A 20,783-nucleotide genomic window follows, 5' to 3' on the forward strand; every position below is an offset into this window, starting at 1 on the left:
CGGTAGCTCAGAGCACAACTTTTACTAATGGACCTTCACACGAAGACAGGACAATGTTGTCCTGTTCCAGCATCTGACATATTGTCCTCAAGTAAGTAAGTAAACTGGAAATATTCCATAAATCTATTATCATTGGTTGATTCATATGTACCAGCGACGTCGTTCAAACTACGTTTTTATTTATTTTTTAGTACATTTTCAGGAAACTTTGCCGTAAAGTTTAATGCTCTAATTTTTAGCGCGCAAGAAAACATTTTTTGTATCCGATTTCTCGTAGGGCTGAAGTTTCTTATTTAAATACATCTTGGTATAAAACAAACTATATTTATCGCAAACTCGCTTGTAACGCGCGTCGTAACTAAATTCAAAGAGTTGTATCGTCCGATTGTCCTGTCCTGCGCAATCGAGGCTGTTCGCGATGGTGAGATAGGACTCTATTTTCCTGTCTATTGTATTGCCCTCGTGTTAACCGGGCTTTTTATTTGGCCAGTGTCGGGCAAATAATCGCGCTCGGTTGAACTCTACAAACGCACAAATCTAAAGCACCGTTGTCCTAATAACCCTTTAAACCGTACATAACACGATATTTTATTAAAAAATATAAAGTTAGAATATATTCAAATTCAAATTATTTATTCACAAAGCAACATAACAAATAACAAAGGATTTAAGACGTTAAATTGGAACTTTATATCAAACCAAGAACCCTTGAGCAATGGTTCGACATTATTAAGGTATAATACTCTCCAATAGCAAGAGTATTTGCCTCTTACACATGGTTTCACTAATGTGAAAGATGTCGATCTCCAAAGTGATAATGTTCAGCTGCTTGACTGATCTTCCAATCGGCATGACCAGAGGCAGGTTGGTTCTGGAAACCGGGAGGTAAAACAGTCTGTGCTGACGCTGTCGGAGATAGCCATCACGAACATAAAAATTGATACTCTCTAAAATGGCCGAGTTATCGATGAAACCCCTTAACAGTCTGAAAAAATGGGTCAGTGTAGACCCATCCCTTCTAAGTTGCAAACTATTGGTCCCAAGCATACCCAAGAGGAACCCAGTGGGATAGAACCACGTATAAAAACCATACTCCCTCATGTAGAGATACCTCAGAATTTTTTTCTGAACCTTCTCCAACATGAGGGAGTATCTCGCTTCGTGCGGACTCCATATCACCGATGCACTCTCAAGCCTCGAGCGAACCAACGAGTTGTACAAAACTCTGAGTGTACGGGGATTCTCAAAAACCCTTCCAGCTCGGAGAATAAAACCCAACATCTTTAGTGCAAGGTCACATGTTTTCTCGATGTGAGCATGAAAAGTCAATCTGCTTTCATAGATTACCCCAAGATCCTTAATTTTTGAAACACGGATGAGTTGGTGGCCACCCATTGCGTATCTGTGATATACAGTGCGCAATGCTCTAGTGAAAAATAAAATTACGCATTTTGAAATATTGAAATACATTTGATTGATAAATCTCCAATCTAGGCTATTGTTTATTTCGGACTAAAGAACTTTATATTAGAGAAGGTAATATGAAAGTCTAGGAGTTTACAAGTTTAAGACCTAAATACTTAGACTTCCATTCTCCAAAATTTTCTCTTGCTCCATCTCCGTTATAATTCCAGTCCTTGTCTACAAAAGTATTGCTAATATGTAAGGTTTTTTGTAGTCAAAATATTACTATGCCCCATGTTAACGAAAAGCGGACTGTAACGAATAAACTAGTTTCATTCAGTTTTGTAAAAGGTAGAATATTTGAAGAAAAGATAGGAACGTGGAATGGATTTACCTTTGATACGATATTACTGTTCTTTAATTTTGGGCATTGGATGATGATATGCACTATGAAATGTATCGATGTTTTCAACGACGCGCGACGAATCTAAGAACTTTAATGCAATCTAATGTAATGTGTCAAAAATGTTGTTTTGTTTTGTTTTGTTCAAAATCTTCTAATTTTGAATATATTCTATATTGATGTAAGCTAGGTACCATAAGGATGGGTCAAGGGAAGGATGGGAAAGAAAGGTAATCGGCCAGGAATAATATCTATAAACTCAGTTATTTTCTAAACACCCCCAACCCTTTATAGGACACATGTTTTGTGTTGATTTACGTCTTGCGAACCTAATAAATTATGTTATTTTTAATGATAATAAACCTATTGCATTTGAAGAAGCTTAGTTGAAAATAATCTACCAGAGCACAGATCGATTAATAAGAGCTGGCGCGTTCACAAAATCTAGTGTGGTTTGAAAAAGGTTTTAATAAATTTTAACTAAATGTGCTTATTATTTTTTTTAAAAGCCCACTTGATTAAATTCAATATTAAGGTTCTAAGCCTTTTATCCTATAATACACTTTTGAGTCGCTGTTTGATTTCATCTCAATAAAAAATATTCTTTACAGAAAAATCTGCAAATTTAGTTTTTCAACTAACTTTTAAGGGCTCTAATTTTTTTTAAAAACAACCTATTTTAAAAACTATTTTTATTTATGGAAAAGTAACCCTGAAAATTTCATTTGGCTAGTGCTAAAGCATCATGTTAAAAAGTGAACTTGAATTGTACAAGTGCTAAAATTAATATTATTTCAGTGCATCAAAGACGTACTTAAAAAGTTGACTAGCTTATTTTGGTTAGACTACGCAACTAAATTTTGGTTAGACTAAGTAAAGAAACAAGATTATTTGATAAAATTTATGAATTAAAAATTAAATATACAAAGACATGTTGTTTTATTTTTAAAGCTCAAAATGGGCTTCATTATTCGCTTTCATAGAGTACTTTAGCGAATTATTTGGAAAAATATAACTAAATACACAAAAATGTGAATATACAAGACGATAAAATAAAACAGGGTGGATTTTTATTGTATTTTAATTTATTTTTTTGCGTTTTTATATATTTATGGCTGGTAAAAGTACTATCTAGTACGCTGACTTATCTCCACTAGATTGCCTTTCGCAAAATTTTCACCTGCGAGTACAAACTAAAAAAAATAATAAATAACCCACACTATTTTTACCGGCTCATGTGGATTGGGAAGATACATATGAACCGCCCTTGTCTAATGAACCGGATTATTATTTCTGGAAGCGGATGTTGTGGACGTGGGCCAAATGTGTGAATGTCACTAAACACGTGCAAAACAAAGCAACAAGGGAATTTTAGAGAAATTTGTGCAAGTCACAAAACACTAAAAACAAAAACAACTTTGTTAAAATAACATAGGAATATCGGGTGTTATCGACTTAACATATAACGTTGATATGATGGATTGAATGTAAAAATTGTTTTAAAATATCTTTTAAATAACATTAAAAGACTCGTACATACAGATGTGATTTGTTCATATTTGGTACGGAAAAATATACCGTACTTTGGCGACATAATTCTGCTCGGGTTTCATTTATACATACATCAGATATTCGCAGATCTATACAATCTATACAATATTTGTCTTGATGTACCTATCTAGCATTTAATAAAATTTGAATAAAATCTTTTTACTTATGGATAACTAAAAAAATAAGGAACCTTAAAAATACATGCCATGGTAAAATTCAAATCGTTTTGAAAATTGACATTTCGAAAGTAAGAATAGCGGCAAGCGAAGATGCATGAATGGAGTGAAAATGAGTTATGTGTTAAGAGCTGTAAAGTATGAAAATATATTGTGTTAAAGTAATGCGGTGAGCTATAATCTCTGTCTACGAGGAAACAGCGCTATGGTCTAAATAAAAGACAATGCAGATACTTTTAACTCGTGCATAATACGTAGATATTTGTTTTAGGGTGTTAAACAATCGATGACACAAACTTTCAGGATCAATTAATTGAAACAATTAGCCTTGTAGACCTTATTAATTTGTAATAAATATATTCCTGACCCCTTAGTATGCAATGGTGCCTTCGTTTCGTAAGTTCTTTTGTATCCCTTGTGTTCCAATGTCTATCTCACTTTAACGCAATCAAAATCGTATATCGCTCGTTTCCGCTTCAAACGAACAAACAACGTAACTGTTGTGCTAACTACTCTGAAACTGAGCTACTATGAGAAGGAAAATTACCGATGTTTGTCAACACAATCAAATCTGATTTAGCGTAAGAAAATTTGTACTTCAATTTATATTAAATTTGGTCGGTATCACGATGACTTTTTGAAATGAATAAATCAATTTGGGAGAGGTAATTTGAGTTGACTAAAGACAAATTTCAGTAGTTTCAAGGGTCTGAAATATCTCTAAAAAAAATTATTTATACTCTGTGTATAACCAGTGAAGAAAGTTATGAAATTATTAAATAATGTAATGTGATATACAAAATTATGTTCATATATGAGATTATGAGAAAATTGTTACATATAATCGCACATTGAAATTAGGTTACTTCTGTTGGTTCTGTGAGTTTTAAATAAATGCATACATAATAAAACGTTATCGTAAAATTGTGATACAAATATAAACAACATCTGTTATTTATTTCTGCATATGAACTTAATCGGGCATACACGTAGAATTATTTGTAAAGGTTTGATTCAAAACATAGAAAATGTTATTTAAAAATAAATAGGTATATAATATAGCTCGTGACAATTTAACCTTTATCAAATTGTTCTGTCCTTTATCTTTTCATTGGCTAGTAAAATTAAGACATTTCAAAATCAATAAAACGTTTTGACAGTTTATGGCAGAGATTCAAAATCTTTGAAATATTTCTTTTAGATTTGAAAGAAACTAGTCCAAAATTCAAGGGAAACTTTTGATAGAAAAATGGTCAACTATTTTTTTATTTAGCTCTATAAGTAACCGTACAATATTTACTTTAAGAAATGTCTAAAAACCAATAATTACTCATTATTAGCAAAAACATGTATGTAGTTATTATTTTTATGCTCTATATGCCAAATGTTGATATTTAAAATGAGTTAATATAACATTTTATCATCCCTGTCTAGTACATTGCAAACATTAACAGACGTCTTTATTGCATTTATGTATACATTTTATTTTTTTTAGTAAATGAATAAACTATATTTTTAATTAGGTAAAGACCTAAGTTTTCACGTAAGAAAGCAAATTTCCGAAAATACAACAGAATTCACATCACCTCATGTACTCGAGTCTCCATAGGAATGTTAAGTTGATTTTCATCGATCAGTATCACCTTCACGAATGACACTCTTTAACTGAACGAAATTGATAGCAGCTAACCACAACATACATAAACCCCTTATTAAAATGCAAATTCACACACCAGTAGCCACTGTACGAGATTATACAGTTTAGTTTCCCGAACAAAAGCTTTCCTTCGGCTGATTTGGTTCTAAGGACAGGACTATTAGACGGAAAACAGTATCAAACTCGACTTCATTGCCAAACTGATAAAATATGCTCTGACATTGCTTTACTAATAACCCTTTCTGTGAGTTGGTTTTTTTTAATGTGGCTTCTTTTCATAAATGCGCCTAGTGATTTTAAGGACCAACTCTGTCAAACGAAACCTTTTGTTCACGAAACGCCAGATATATTGCATTTTGTCGCGTGCAAAAGCACTATACTCGGGATTTAGCCACATGTTACTCAGATAAGCCGAAATTAAATTCATGCCTATGAATATGACGTGGAATAATCGCCGTGCGATATTTAGAATCACATTTTTATTAATAAAAATAAAACAGTAAAACACGACACCGGCAACACAATATTTAGAACAAGCTTTAGTTGTAGACATGAAATATTTTGTGGTGTTTTTATTGTTTAAAATTTAAACAGGCACAGTTTTAGCACTTTGTAAAAATATGTTTAAGGACTCACCCGGGGGGTAATTCTTCGGTTTTATCACTAGTGTAATAAGATATATAACAAACGAGAAAATGCAAAATTCGATAATCATGCTTGCGGTTGGCGCCTCTCACCGCACTGCCAAACTGAAGAACTGTAACAGACTGGCCGCGAACGAAGACTGAACACAGAACACAGCGGGCGGACGAATAATACCAGAACTGCTTTGCCTGTGACCACTCAGTGCTAGGCGAGTTATGACCGGCGCGTTCAATTTTCCACAGCGCGTACGAGTATCGATAACATCACTGAAAATATTATCTTCGAATTCCTCGAAACATTTCACAAATATAGTATAACACGATATTATATACAGCTGTTTAACTTGTGACGCAGAAGATCTGGTGTTTCCGTGAGTCGCGTGTTTCCCCAGACACTAACAACATGTGTCCAGCTATTAATGTTGTAAACAAAACATTTCTAAACAAAACAAATAATCTCCAAAATTTTGTCCGCTTGTCTTAACCGAATATGAATAACATTGTTTACAAAGTAACGTACTGACATTTCAATGCTGGCATGCCTGGTGTAAATGAGTCTTAACACACCTGAAAAAATAGGCTCAATTGTAATATTTTGCTCTTTTCAAAAAATACGCTCAAATGTTATAAGACTATCTTTATTGTTAAATTAAATGTATTTTTCTAACGTAGTTTTTAGTGTGTTCAGGTGGACGATGAATGTACTTCTTAACCCTGGCCGAATGTTTTCGACTCGATTGCTTCTCAGGTAAAAATCCTAAATAAGGAAATCGGTGGAGATAAGTGGAGTACAGTTTTATACTATTCTTCATCATCAATATCATATTCGCACCCGGTGATGCACAGGGCACTGTATCAGTAAACTAAATGCAGCGAAACCTTCACATCTGTTTCATTAATTAAGGTGATTAGTCGTGCGCTTCAGATCCATGTCGACCGTGCCAGAAATCGAACCCAGGATCTCAAGTATGGGAGACGAACGCGTCATTTTTTTTGCAATGAGGCCGACATGTCTTCGGCGGATTTCCGTTTTTAGGATTTTTACGTTACGATTTTACATCTTTACGATTTTATTTTATTCAGTGAACTGTATTCTGCATCTGGCTTGCCCACAACATACCGCTCACCGCGTCTGAGGACATAAGTCTTCTTGGCAGCGCCCACAGACACGGAAAAACAGGCTCGTTACCGAACGAGGAAAGCTGCCCGAAGAAGCTGTCTGTGGTCTGGTTGCAAGAAGTTAATCCAGAAGTACATAATATTCGGTTCACTGGATTGAGGAAAAAGGGAAGTGAATTCTTCACTGTCTTAAATTGATTGGATATGATCAATTCGCTGAAAGTATAATTTTATAAAACTCACTTAACGCCTTGAAATTCCTTTTGGAAGCCACCAGATCTGTATATCCGACAGAACCTATAACGGGGCCACGGATAGCAGCGAGAAGCTCCATTAGGTAACCGTAGAAAGCGGGAAAGGGACAAGACCACAAGATGTGTTCAAAAGATTACTTTAGATATCCACAGCAGCACAAAAGGGAATCAATAATATAAATATAAAAACAGTTTTTCATTAAATTTACCTGATAAAAACTGCGAAGTCCAGTGATCGGGGATAACAATGATCTGCATCTGTCTGGACACGGAGATTGATAGATATAATCTCTTTAAAAACCCCTTTCCAATTCTTGTGTGTTTTAAACAACAAACATATAAACCATCTAACCTTTTTCTTTAAAGGTAAGTCTGAAGAATAAAACGCCACTCCATATTTCACTTACATTCCACGTTTCCTTTACATTCATGCATCTACTCAACGAAACAGCGAATTATGTTGACTTTGTACATATTATCCACTATCAAGCATTTGTTGAATTTTCCCACGCCGCGTTTATCTCTGTCTCCCCTGTTTTCTGCAAGCATCAAAATTCGTATCTTAAATTTTTTTTATCAATTCTTTCGCTGTCTATTTATTTTATATTATCAGAATTCTCGGACGGTAGCTCAATACAATACGCCTATCATATAATGCAAAACATTGACAGCGAATAATATGCTTCATATTATGATATATTTGATTTATCAACCCAATTACAAAAAGAAAATCACAAATATATTCTGGGCAAAAGGGGGAAATCAATTTTAATGGCTCTGGTTTAAATAATAATAATTTGTGTAAGAAACCTTCTTGTTAAAATAACAAATGATGAAATATGTGTATGAACCTCAGAATTATAATTCCCTAGAGACGCCATTAAGCTCTATTGCATAGATCAAAAGCATTCCAAATTTTCTGTTTGGTTCTAATTGGGATTTTAGTTTGACATCAAACGAGTGAGAGATGGTTTCGGCGACTGTTGCAATTCTCAACCCAAGTATCTACCCGTTGTGTTGCTGTAATTTGTAGCTAAGTTCGTGTTAAATAATCGTAGAATGGGTTTTTCTCTGAAGGTATCATCGAATATATAATTATATCGACGGTGAAAAGCCAAAATTTACTAAGCGACATGTAGCAGCTTTACAGAAGAGCCAATGAAAGTTTTTTCAATCAGTAAAAAAATCTCATGTATACATATTATATTGGAATGATTCTTATGTAATACAAATAAAACATTTAAATATAAGATTTCCATTAATTAAAAAAAACTTTGATTCGCTCTTCTGTAAAGTTAGCTACATATTTCTTAGTAAATTTTGCCCTTCCACAGTCGATATGTAAATATTTTCTCTTATTGATTATGTTTTATAAACACTATTTAATAACATATTAAGTAAATGGTACAAATGCAATAAATCATTCAATATTACGTATAAAGCAACGCAACTTAATTCTGCACATATCCTTACATTTGTATTATCGTGGGTTGTTTTTCCACGCACTCACCTGAGAGATCACATTTCAACAGCATTCAGTTCTTAAAATTGATTTAATTCTAATGAAAATATGTTTGCTGTATCCTAGTCTAGTGGTCATACTAGTTATCGTGCTTTAGATACTAGGTTCGATTCCCGATTCCCGACTAGGATATTGATTAGAAAGATGATTCTACACAGCAGTATTTGATGTTCCTGGACCGGCACCCCACCATCCTGATGATCGATATACGCTGAATTAAGCGTACCAATGCAGTGACCTGTGCACCATCAGGTAAGAACATACGCATTGTCCAGTACACCATGAGGCCCACTATTATCTACTCGATTTCCTTTTACGGGATTTTTACCTGCGAGTAGCCACTAATTTTTATTTTCAATAAGAAGAAAAAATCTCCGAGTTTTTACCGTGTTATATGCACACGCATTTAGATGATATTTATGAATTGGGCCTTATTGTTGACATATTTTTATTTATTTGTTATTTTCCAATTTATGTATTACTTTTTTTACATTAATGATAATATTCGCTCACTGGTGAGTCCGTGCCGAGGGAGACATTTTATATAATTTTGAAACATGCCTTATTAAACATAGTTAAATCATAATATCAAATACATATAAAACACATAAAACTCACAAATAAAAACACTATAAATAAGAACATCATTGTACCTATTTGACCTGATTCACTCATCAATTCATCCGCATCAATGCGCATCTCACCTCCATTATCCATTTCTTAATGAAGATTTTATAGACAGTATTTACTGATTGTCCTTATGGACAATGGAAGTAGGCTGTACAATTTAATGGAGAAGTAAACTAATCCTCTTTGACCTAAAGTTATTTTAATTTTCGATTGCTTTTGCAACATCAGGGTCGAATGTTTAGTTACTCCAGTAGTTGTGTTTGTGGTGTGATATGAAACAAATTATTGAGCATGAAATCGTCAAAATGTATGCCTAACAATGAATATTGCATGCATGAGAAGAGGCATGAATGTGAGACAGCGCGTAATATATTTACCTTCAAATACAGGAATTGAGCTACATTTAGTTGCATATATTTCAGCTCTTAAGGTAAGAACCTGTGTTGAGCTGAAATATTTTACAAAATTAAAATATGGTACAATACTAAATTTGATCAAACACTTTGGATTACCGTACAATTTTTTTTTAAAGTGTAGCCTAATTTATAAAACATAATTATTAGTATACAAAAGAAAAACACAAAAATATTATTTAAATAAATTTTTGGTCAAAATTATACAATTAACATAAGAAGAACACAAACAAATATTAATAACAACGATAATGCAAAATTAAGAAACAAAAAGTAATGTTATAATTTTTTTAAATAATACTAATAATAAACTATAAACAAAACTTCAAATTTTATAATAATTGATGAAAACATTATCAAATATTTATTTTACTTACCAATACTGATTTAATACAAAATAATGATGAAATGAGAAACAAAATAAAGTAAATTACCAATAACATTTGTAGGCAAATATGTGAATCAATTAATGAAGATTTTTTTCAGTACTAGTTTTAAACAAAATAAAGTTACATTTAATATATAATTAGCAAAATTATCTTCAAATCATACATAAACATATAAAAGCATGATGGAATTGTGCAACACTAATAAATAAAAACATTTACAAATGTCAATATATAAAAAAAACATAAATATGTACATACAAAATAATCCAATAGATACAAAATAAAAATAAAATAATTAACTAAATTTCAAATATATCATTAAATGAATCAAGATATATGCTCCAATTAAAAAAATATATAACCTTCAGTGCACAATTTGAAATAAATCAGACTCTAAATTTTCTCTATTGCTGTGCAATAACCAATTATGAGCATACCTTTAAAATATAATATTGCTTTTGGAATTTCTTATAGTAGTAGGTGAAGCGTTAAAAAATTTCGGTCCTAAGAAACAGAAATTTCTTTGTCCAAAACTAGTATTCTTATCATTAATTGTAGTGCTTTCACACTTGTAGATTACGCAGACAGGGTGTGGTCTAAGCTTGTAACCGAGTTGCACAGTTTAAACCTACGCTGTGCCAGCGGGTGCTCTGCAAGACATCAAACCCTCCCGTGAAAAGTCCTGTGTAACAAATGGTTCCTGCCAATCTGGTCCGAATATTTTGTTGTGATCTCATTTTGTCATTAGTGTTCCAGAAGTATATTAGAGCTTCTTTTATAAATAGTCTCTTCGTGTCTAAAACCTTACAATTTTCGTAGAATTCATTTGTTGGATAAGTTCTAGGTAATTTGTTGATGATCTTTAAAATTATTTTTGTGCCTTAAAAACAGGATAAAGTATAGTTTCAGCATCTCCTCCCCATCTGATAATTCCATAGGTTGCTACTGATCGAAACAGTGCAAAGTAAACGCCTTAAAATATGAGTCAGTTTTCTAGGTTTTGGGTTAATATAATTGACATGGGGTTCCTAGCAAACGTTTTTATCAATACATATCCCCAAAATATTTTACACTGTCGCACTTTTCAATTGGATTGCACAAACACTTTACTGATCCATCGTGACATAGGTGTTTTTTTAAATATTTTATTTATTTATATATTTATACAAATATATATATATATTACAAAAAAATAAATAATAACGCATCTCAAACTCTATGAAGCCAATGGCCCTGTGTTGAGTTGGGATACAACATAATGGAAAGTGGAAGCATGTACATAATTCAATAATAGCATAAATAAATATTAAATATTATTACATAAACAAACATATATTTCAATAAACATCTGGATAACACGCATAATAGTATATAAATCTATGCAGTAATTTCTCAGTCTCCTGCAATGGTCTCTTCTCTTAGGCAAAATCAAGACTTGTACACTCTTTCTGAAAATGGCTTTCGTTTTGGAGAACTTAATATGTTCATTCAGGGTTTTGAACACAGTATTACAAGTAGGTATTAGATTTGCAAAGCAGAAAGGCTAAAGTTGATTTATTTAGTCTTGCCAATATTCAAAGGGAGTAAATTCTCCTCAAGCCAGTTGTTTACCTTATTTCCAAAGATTGTCTTTCGATAAACTTCATCCCATGTTGTTGCTTCAGTACAGTATTGTCCGCAAAAGTTATTGTTTTACTTGTTATTTTCAAGTATACTACCTTGGGAGACTCCATAGATTATAGTCTGCTTACAGCTCATATTAGTGGTCAAGCTGTTAGGTTGATCAATTTTTGTTGCATGTGTTCTATCACTTAAGTAAGATTTGAACAAGACATTTGCTGTAATTCCTATTTCTTCTAGTCTTTTAATAAGTATTTTATGAGATACAGTATCAAATACTTTTGCGAGGTCTAAAAATTATTGCCTTGGGTTTTTTGCGTTCATTGAAACTTTCCGTTATGAATTTAGTAATTTCAACTATTTGTACTTTTATTTGTTCTAAAACCAAATTGATTATCGGCTAGAAGTTTATCTTCCTGAAGATAATTATCAAATCTTTTCCTAGCTATTTTTTCTATTGTTTTTGAAATTACAGTTAGCAATAAGATTGGCAGGTAGTTATTTACTGAGAGAGTATTACCACTTTTATAAATAGGTAGTAGAATGGTGTGTTTCAACGGAAATATACCTTTCTTAAAACCCAGGTTAAATATATGCTTTAACGGAACGGAAATATAATTCTTAGCTAGTTTAATTATTTTTGGTGTAATTCTATCAAAACCTGGTGAGCTACCTTCTTTTAGTCCGATAATGGTTTATGTTACTTCTTTGGTGCTTGTCGGAGTCAGGAGAAACGATTGAATAATATGATTCTTGTTTATTGGAGTATTTTCGACGAGCTCGTTTTCAGAATAATTTAGTCGCTCAAGAGTGTTATTAGTCAGGTTTGTAACGATTTTTGTAAAGTAATTATTTATGAAATTAGCAACACGGTCCGGGTTGTTATTCACATGCGTAATATTACCATCAATCTCAATTTCAGTTATTTTATGTGGTTGTTTTTTACAATCTATAATTTCATTGATAATATTCCGTACTTTTTTAGAGGTGTAATATTCAACTTAAGTATATTTTAGTAAGTTTCTGCAAAAAATTCGGTATTTTTTATAGTTCAGGCAATGGAATTTTCAGAATGATTCTTACAAAATCTTTGCAGGTTATTCCTTTTGCGTATACTGTTGACTTGTCCAGGAGTTACAGCCGTGAAGCCGAAAGGAAACGAGTAAATATACCCTTACAAGATTGCGGATCTTCCTTATTGCAATTGACACACTTCCAATGTCTTCTGGTTGGAATATTTTTTTATTTTTCAGTTGTCGTTCCAAAATGTTTGGGGTGTAAGTATTCATAACATCGTGCACATTTTGATGCTTTTGTGGGACTAATGTCTAATGTACATATACAGCAGCTCATTTTTTTTTTTTAATTCATGTTCAGATATTATTATTTTTTTATGGGAGTTGCTTTATTATTTACCTTGCTTATAATATACAAGGTTTATATATAAAAAGGTGGATTTTTCTTTAAACTGTTAGGATCAGGAGGTATATACTTATGTGGACCAATCGGGAACTTCTCGGCATTTGCTCATGTGGAGAGGAAACCACTTAAAACTCTTCAGGAGAAGCCGGCCTATTGGCAGTAGTCAACAGGCCTTCCGTTCAACTAGAGGAGTGTTCGGCATTTTCTTCCCTACTTTATTTTACCAATTGCCTGCACTATATTGACCATGTGTGATACTACCTCTCGTGTGAGTTCTTTATTACCTATCACCGATGGGACATCTTGAGGAGTTTCATCGTCGCATGGGCAGCTGTCTATCTTGGAGAGCATGAAGCGATGCAGGTAGCTCATGAACTCACCATGACCCGTAAGTATCTGGGTGAGCTCGTAGCCAGCATTCGGCATTCTCCTAAAATCGTAGGCCTGGAAAATGGTAGGGAAAAACATTTTAGTAATATTTCCGGTAGTCTCACTCAAATAACGATCGTAATGTGCAGATATTGATTATAACAAGTTTGGTTATTAAATAAATGTTAAACTACCATCTAGCGTTTAGAATCAAAATCAAATTTGACTCGTGTTTATGGCTTAAGGCTTAGCTATACTGTTGACTCTTGAGTATAATCAACCATTAATACGTCAAACAAGTGCAATAAATTCAACCAATAGATATCATAAATTTCTTTAATGACGGGGAATTAATCTAGGGTTTCCTATGACAGCGGTGGCCGTATGTGAACGGCCGAAGTGAACGCTGATGCGGTGGGCAGCCGTCGTAACGGCGACCAGAGAGTGGTTTCCTAGGAAAACGGTGTTGATAACATTTATCTATATTTAGGAGTGCCGGTAAAGCTAGGGTTTCCTAGGACAGCGGTGCCCGTATCTTAACGGCCGTAGTGAACGGTGATGCGGTGGACAGCCGTCGTAGTGGTGATTAGAAAGTGGTTTTATTTTTTAACGGTGTTATCAACACCATTTTTATAGGAAACCACTCTCTAGTCACCGTTACGACGGCTGTCAACCGCATTAATGTTCACTACGGCCGTTAAAATACGGGCACCGCTGTCCTAGTAAACCCGAGCTTAACAGGGTGAACGGTGCACTGAAATCTACTTTGGCAAACAAATGTTTATCGCAGGAGGCAAAACTAGCAAATCATAATTGAGTTCTAGTGCCGTTTCCAATGTGTGGGAACAAAGTATGAAATTGAATAAATAATGATGAAAGTAGGTTAAATGCTGTTGAAATGCGATCCCCCGGGTGAATGTGTGGTAATACGATGTATGATAATAATCCCGAGATTCGTGAACAATGTAAGACTGAGACTTGCATTATCGACAGAATCAAGAAAGGATCGATGTGAATGTTGATGGATGCAGAAAACGAGGAAGACCGAGAAAGACATGGCACGATCAAGTCCATCAAATACTTGAAGATGGACATGTCAAGAGTAAGAATGATCGGCGTGCGTGCATGACAAGATGTATGAATGTAGGGGAAGCGAAGTCCGTATTCAAAGACAGAATGATTTATTTATTTAAATTTTTGTATATAGTGTTATTTGTACATTAGCGGGCTTATTGCCAAATCTAATTTCTTCCAACCAACCAATAAAATAAAAGTTTTATTTTTATAATTCAAGTTACAGAACATATTCAATAGAAAAAAAGATTAAAAGGCTAAAAATATATAAAAATAGAAATAAACGTATTTGTTTATAAATTACCTTAAATCAAAACTTTTACTCAATGGGAAAAAGGAAAAAAGAGGAAGGAGGAAAAAGGAAAGGAGGAGAGATTAAGGAAGAGAAAGGAGATGTTTCTTCAGACGTGATTTAAACAGAGATAATGTAGTAATATCTTTGATGGTGGATGGGAGATGATTCCACAGTCGATCCGCATGGACACTATATGAGTTAGAGAAGAAAGAGAAATTCTGGATGGGTATTAAGAGAACGCCTTGAGAATTAGAACGAAGAGGTAAACCATGAACTGATAAGCGTTGAAATTTTTCACGCAGGTATATAGGAGCGTTAAGACTATGAAGTACATTGAACAGAAGTGAGAGGGAGTGATAGTCTCTCCGCTGTCTAATTTTGAGCCATTTCAGTTGCCTACGATAATCAGAAATGTGGTCATATTTCCTAAGACCAAAAATGTACCTTATGCATGTATTCTGAAGTCGTTCAAGTTTATCGAGTTGCTCACAGCTTAAATCAGTCATGGAAACATCAGCGTAATCTAAAATGGGTAGTAGTAATGCTTGTACAAGGGTGCATTTAGTATTAATGGGTAAGAATTTTTGCAACCTTTTAAGTGAGTGTAGACTGAAAAATATTTTGCGGCTTAATTCATTAGTATGAGCTCGCCAGCAGAGATGTTCATCCATTTGTACTCCTAGATTTTTTACGAATTTCCTATATTGAATATTGGTACCATTGACAATAAGAGGATTAAGTGAAGGTATGTCTAGCCTTACTAAGCAATCTTTGACTACCCGCAAACATAATTTGTGGTTTAGATGGGTTTATTAGTAAACCATACTCTTTTGTCCATGTTGACACGCAATTTTGTGTATTAGACATCGATTCTATTGCTTCGCTGGTGTTTTCAGGTCTGCAATGAAGATATAATTGTAAATCATCTGCATAGAGATGATATGAACAATTGAGACAATCTGCAATTAATAAACAGGGAAAATAGTAATGGTGATAAAACTCCACCTTGAGGTACTCCAGCGTCAATATCAACCCATTCCGATTGATGATCTGGTGTTTTGATGCACTGTTGTCTAGCTCGTAAATACGATCCGAACCATTTTATAACCGGTTATGTCATATTTAGTGTTTTAAGCCTAGCCAACAAAAGATCGAAATCCACAGAGTTGAAAGCGCTGCTGAAGTCGAGTAATGTTATCAAGGTTAGCATTTTGTTATTCATTGCGTATCTAATGTCACCTGTAACATTGATTAAAGCGGTAGTTGTACTATGGCCCGCACGAAAACCTCATTAATTGGGATCAAGAAGATTATTTGACAGTAAATAATTATTTAGCTGATTATATACAACTCGTTCAATGACTTTGAAAAAAAATAGAAGAATAGATATAGGTCTGTAATCTTTGACAGAAACTGGTAAAGAAATTTTGGGATGTGGTATAATGAATGCTTTATTCCAAGCTTCAGGAAAATCTAAAATATTTAAAGAAAAGTTTATAAAGTGAGTTATAACCGGTAAGATAATAGGAAAAATAAAGTGTATCAATCTCATACTCAGCTGATCACTGCCCATAGATTTGGTTTTTATAGAAAGTAAAATACGTTGAATATCAGTTTCTTGAACGGAAGAAAATAAAAACGGTGGATAATTGTAAGAAGGTGCCATACTTAAACGTCGGAGAGTGTTGGATTTAGTGCTGACATCCAGTATTAGTGGAGGTGTAGCAAAGTGAGTATTAAGATCGTAAGATGATATGGCGTTCTATCCTATCTGCCTATTAAAATCTGAATATCTGAAATGACGTGATGATTTGTTTGTGCAGTTTTCTTTAAATAAAATATATATCAATGTAGAGAAGAGTATGTAAGGACAGAGTGACATGGCATTCTATCCTCTCTGTCTATCCTTACGGGAAAACATAGTGCTTTTTCTTTACTGTCTATTCATGATTTCGGGCATTAGATGGTATGCATATTTTTAAGGAAGTATAAATTCAGGAAAGTGTTAGGGACACGCGCACCAGAAAGGCGCGGACGGCCACTTGGCTAACGAAAATTCGCCGATCCCGACTAGGCTGCCAGTTCCTGGATCCGGGTTGTGAAGGCGGACCCGAGACGGTGCGTCGCTAGCAGCGCCTGAACCCTGGATTCGCCTGGACGAATACAGGGACCTGGCCCAGCTTCGCGCAGCGTTCCCCGGGCCTGGGAGGGGAGGTACTAGCGTTGTCGAGAGCGGGCTGCGGTCAGGGGGCGCTGCGCAGACGCCACCGTCCCTTTTGAAAAGTCGAACGCCCTTATCCTGCTTCAGCTCGGCGGTCCTCGTGGCTTAGTCCGTAGAATAAACCCCGTCCAGAGCCTTGCTCACACAGTCCGTGCAAACGAGAGGTACCTTCGGCAAGGCGCTGAGATGAGGATTATCCAGAACTGCGGAGCTAAGGTGCTCAACGATCTTCAGGTTCGGAGCGGAGTGGGCGGAGGTGACGATTGACTAATTAAAACACAAAATAGAGAAAAACTTGAATATTTATTTTGTAAAAGTTGCACAGGTTCTATCAAATAAGTTGCACCGTGTCACAGCCGGTTACCAAAATATGCACATTTCAAAAGTTTTTTTTTTGTTACACAGTACAACATAGAGAAAAAAATCGTATAAATATAAATAAATGTAAAAATGTTTCTATTCGATCAACAATGTCTAGCTCCTGACCAACTTATTAGGTGGAAAAAACTTTTCTTTATTATCTCGTTGGCCCAGGAGACTAGATTTAATTTTAGCAGAAAACATAGAAATATTGCCGAATTAATTTGTGTAAAATCAGGTAAGTAGAGAATGCAAAATGTTTTTTTTTACTCTGATAGAGCTCGCGAGGGTCGACCGCATTGGGCAAATTCCAGGTGGATACCTGTAAAGCGGAATTTGATACGGCCTTCCAACGCGGCGGTATCAGAGTCGGGGGGACCTTTCTCGGAGCGTCCCAAAAACGTATGAAAAATAAACGTCAAAAATGTGTGCGTTTTTTATGCCGAATTGTAGATAATCAAAAAAGATGATCATCGGTGAAGACCGCAGCTCGATCGGGCCCCGAGGGCGCTGGACGCCGCCCTCTCCGTGTCGAACCGACCGAATTTGAAACTTCGCGCTTTCAGCTCCGATCAGCTGAAACTTCGCAAGGCAACGATGGACGCTCCCGCCGTCAGATTTTGCCGCGGAAATCACCAATGATCGTGGATTTGAGTTCTCTACCTGATTCTACACGAAAACCTTTAAAAAGTCATCAAATTATTTTCCATACGAATTACGTAAATAGTCCCGGCATTTCGGCGAGTCCGAATGGCGGGAAAATTCAAATTTATATGTTAAAATTAAAAGTTGCTTTTAAAAATCTGAAATAAATAACATGTGCAACCCGGAATTATTCTAACTTAATTTCATAAACAAATTTAAAATCCGAGGGCGTCGGGCCTTCTAAAATAACTGCAAAGTTCAAATATAAAATATTAAATACTTAATTACTGGAATGTTTTCCCCTAAAGGTAAGAATGTTAATTACAACAAGATTCTAATGGGATTCAAATTTCCGACTGATATCTCCCAAGTTGTTGACAAATAGTTTATAAAAAATAGATAACATAAATTTATACATATAAAAAATTGGTGTCCGACACAGATAGTATTTTATTTTTTGACGTTTTTCTTGTAAAATTTCTACCCATAGGAACAAAACAAAACTTATATTTATATTATCTGAGTTGTAGGTTATGTGTTGTCAGTTTGAGTGTGATGTTTGGCTTTTTTCATTACATCTACATGGCACACCATATTTAAATAAAAAATCATTTATAAAAAGATAATCACAACCACGACACCTGTGAAAGTGCAATCAAACTTAAAATGGTGAAAAATTTCCTAAATTTTGCAATTCGCTTTGAAGTTCCGATAGATGGCACTGCAAGTAAAAATTAATGTTTTGAAAGTGACAAGAACCGAAGATGAGGCAGATACTAAAAGTTTCAGTATGTTTCTTTTTTGGGTGTTTTTTTTTTTCTTAAAAAGAAGATTGCCTGAGCTCTTATTATTTACTCAAATATTTTTAAAATTCAGACCATTTCCTAAAAGTCGTAAGTAACTTGTGCTGGAAAAATGTAAATGAGTTATAGTAGAATTAGAAATGCAAGCGGCAAAATTATTTACTTATTTATTTATTTCGATGGCTTACGCTTTTGACAAAGGAAAAAATAATAATGAAACAAAACGCCTGTAAACAAATATGGATACATAAAATAAAATCAGCAGAAAATAGAGAAATAATAAAATTAAATTAAATAAGAAATTATAACATAGGTATGCAGCAAATTAACAACCAATGAAGAGTTTAAATAAAAAAAGTTTTGAAGTAACAGAGGCGATGTATCATAGTATAAACAGTAAAACACGTATACCTAACACTTAGTACATTTTTATAATCACTTAGAAAAGAAGTGATTAAAAAGTAATGATTTTGATTTGTGTAAAGATAAATAATATAAATCTTTGTTTCCATGTTTATTTCCTAACATGTTGAGCCGTGGAATATGTGAGTATTTAACATAGTTTGAACTTTACAAATCAACAGCAAAATAAGTATTTTGTCTCGTCTCACGGTGTATCACAAAAAAATTCACACAATTTACCCCAGTATTTTACGGTATAAATGCCAGATTTTTGTAAAATAAAGTATTTTACGGTAATTTTCGTTAAAAAACGAATTGACGAACTAATTTTTATTTTTCGAAGATATTACAAACACGGGTGTCTTTGTTTTAGGACACGTTACATGACAATGAAAACCAGATTTAGATTTATAGGGTGGTTGTCAAGATTTAATTTAAGTATGGGACGTTCAAGGTCATTCGATATGTACTTTTTGGATAAAAAAGGTTATAATGTTTTGAATGTGTGGACATAGGACCCTTACTAAAATCTTAAGTTTATTACCTTGAATAACCAATGCTCGTGCCGTCATTTTAAAAGAAAAAAACAGTTTTTTCACTTTTAAGAAAGTAGAGAAAACTAGCAATTACATTTTTAATTAGCAATTTATAAAAATGACGTCATCTTTATGCCAGTAAACAGTTTTTAAAATTCAACTAACATATTTGTTTGAATAAAGCTAAAACTGTCAGTCTAGAAATAAAAGTCTCCATGTTCCACCATAAAATTACCGGCATTTATGAAAAATACTAAAAATGACATAATTTTACATCCTTTTCTCATAAAAATATTGAAATTAACAAATATACAGGTGGTAGGTATTCTAAATACTTCAAACAGTGAGCAAAACTTTACTTCAGGTTTAACTGTTTTACAAGGCATCAGGTTCTCGGCGTCCTGGACGTCCGCTGTTAATTTAGTTAGCAGTTCATGTCTGAACTACGAGATGCGAACCTGACTTGTGAGGATGCATAGGAGCTGGCAGCCGACTGAGATGCCCGGAGAATCTTTGTGAACATCACATACACCAACTAGGTTGCGGACATGGAATGATGACGATGATGATGACTTTAAATTGGTCAACTATCAAATAATTAGTACAAAGTTGAGGCAAATACCGCTTTTCCGCTATTTTGATAAAATGTATTTGATGTTCAAACGTGTATCTTGAAAAGTACTGGTACGAAGAAAAAAAAATATCACGATTTTTAAGTAAATTTTATTTTCTCAGACTTCCGTATATTAAAAAAAACTTATTGGGACGTAATTATACAACCAAAACTTGTTTTATTTTTAATGACGGTATGAGCGGTGTCATTTAAAGTCACAAACTCAAGGTTTTATTAAGGGCCCTATTTCTACTTATCCTG

At 34.0% G+C, this 20,783-nt stretch overlaps 1 protein-coding gene across 1 annotated transcript in view; it reads right to left on the reverse strand.

Moving 5' to 3' along the window:
- Cyp305a1 (Cytochrome P450 305a1) overlaps positions 1 to 6,104 on the reverse strand; it is a 71,841-nt gene extending 65,737 nt beyond the window's left edge. Inside the window, exon 1 of the mRNA XM_088237733.1 lies at positions 5,828 to 6,104. Coding sequence (XP_088093859.1) covers positions 5,828 to 5,906 — 79 coding nt within the window. The 5' untranslated portion in view covers positions 5,907 to 6,104. The remainder of the gene's footprint in view (positions 1 to 5,827) is intronic.
- Positions 6,105 to 20,783: the final 14,679 nt, after the last annotated feature.

Source organism: Micrasema longulum, unplaced genomic scaffold (assembly GCF_059751315.1).
Source record: "Micrasema longulum isolate JH-2025_06_02 unplaced genomic scaffold, ASM5975131v1 h1tg000107l, whole genome shotgun sequence".
NCBI lineage: Eukaryota > Metazoa > Arthropoda > Insecta > Trichoptera > Brachycentridae > Micrasema > Micrasema longulum.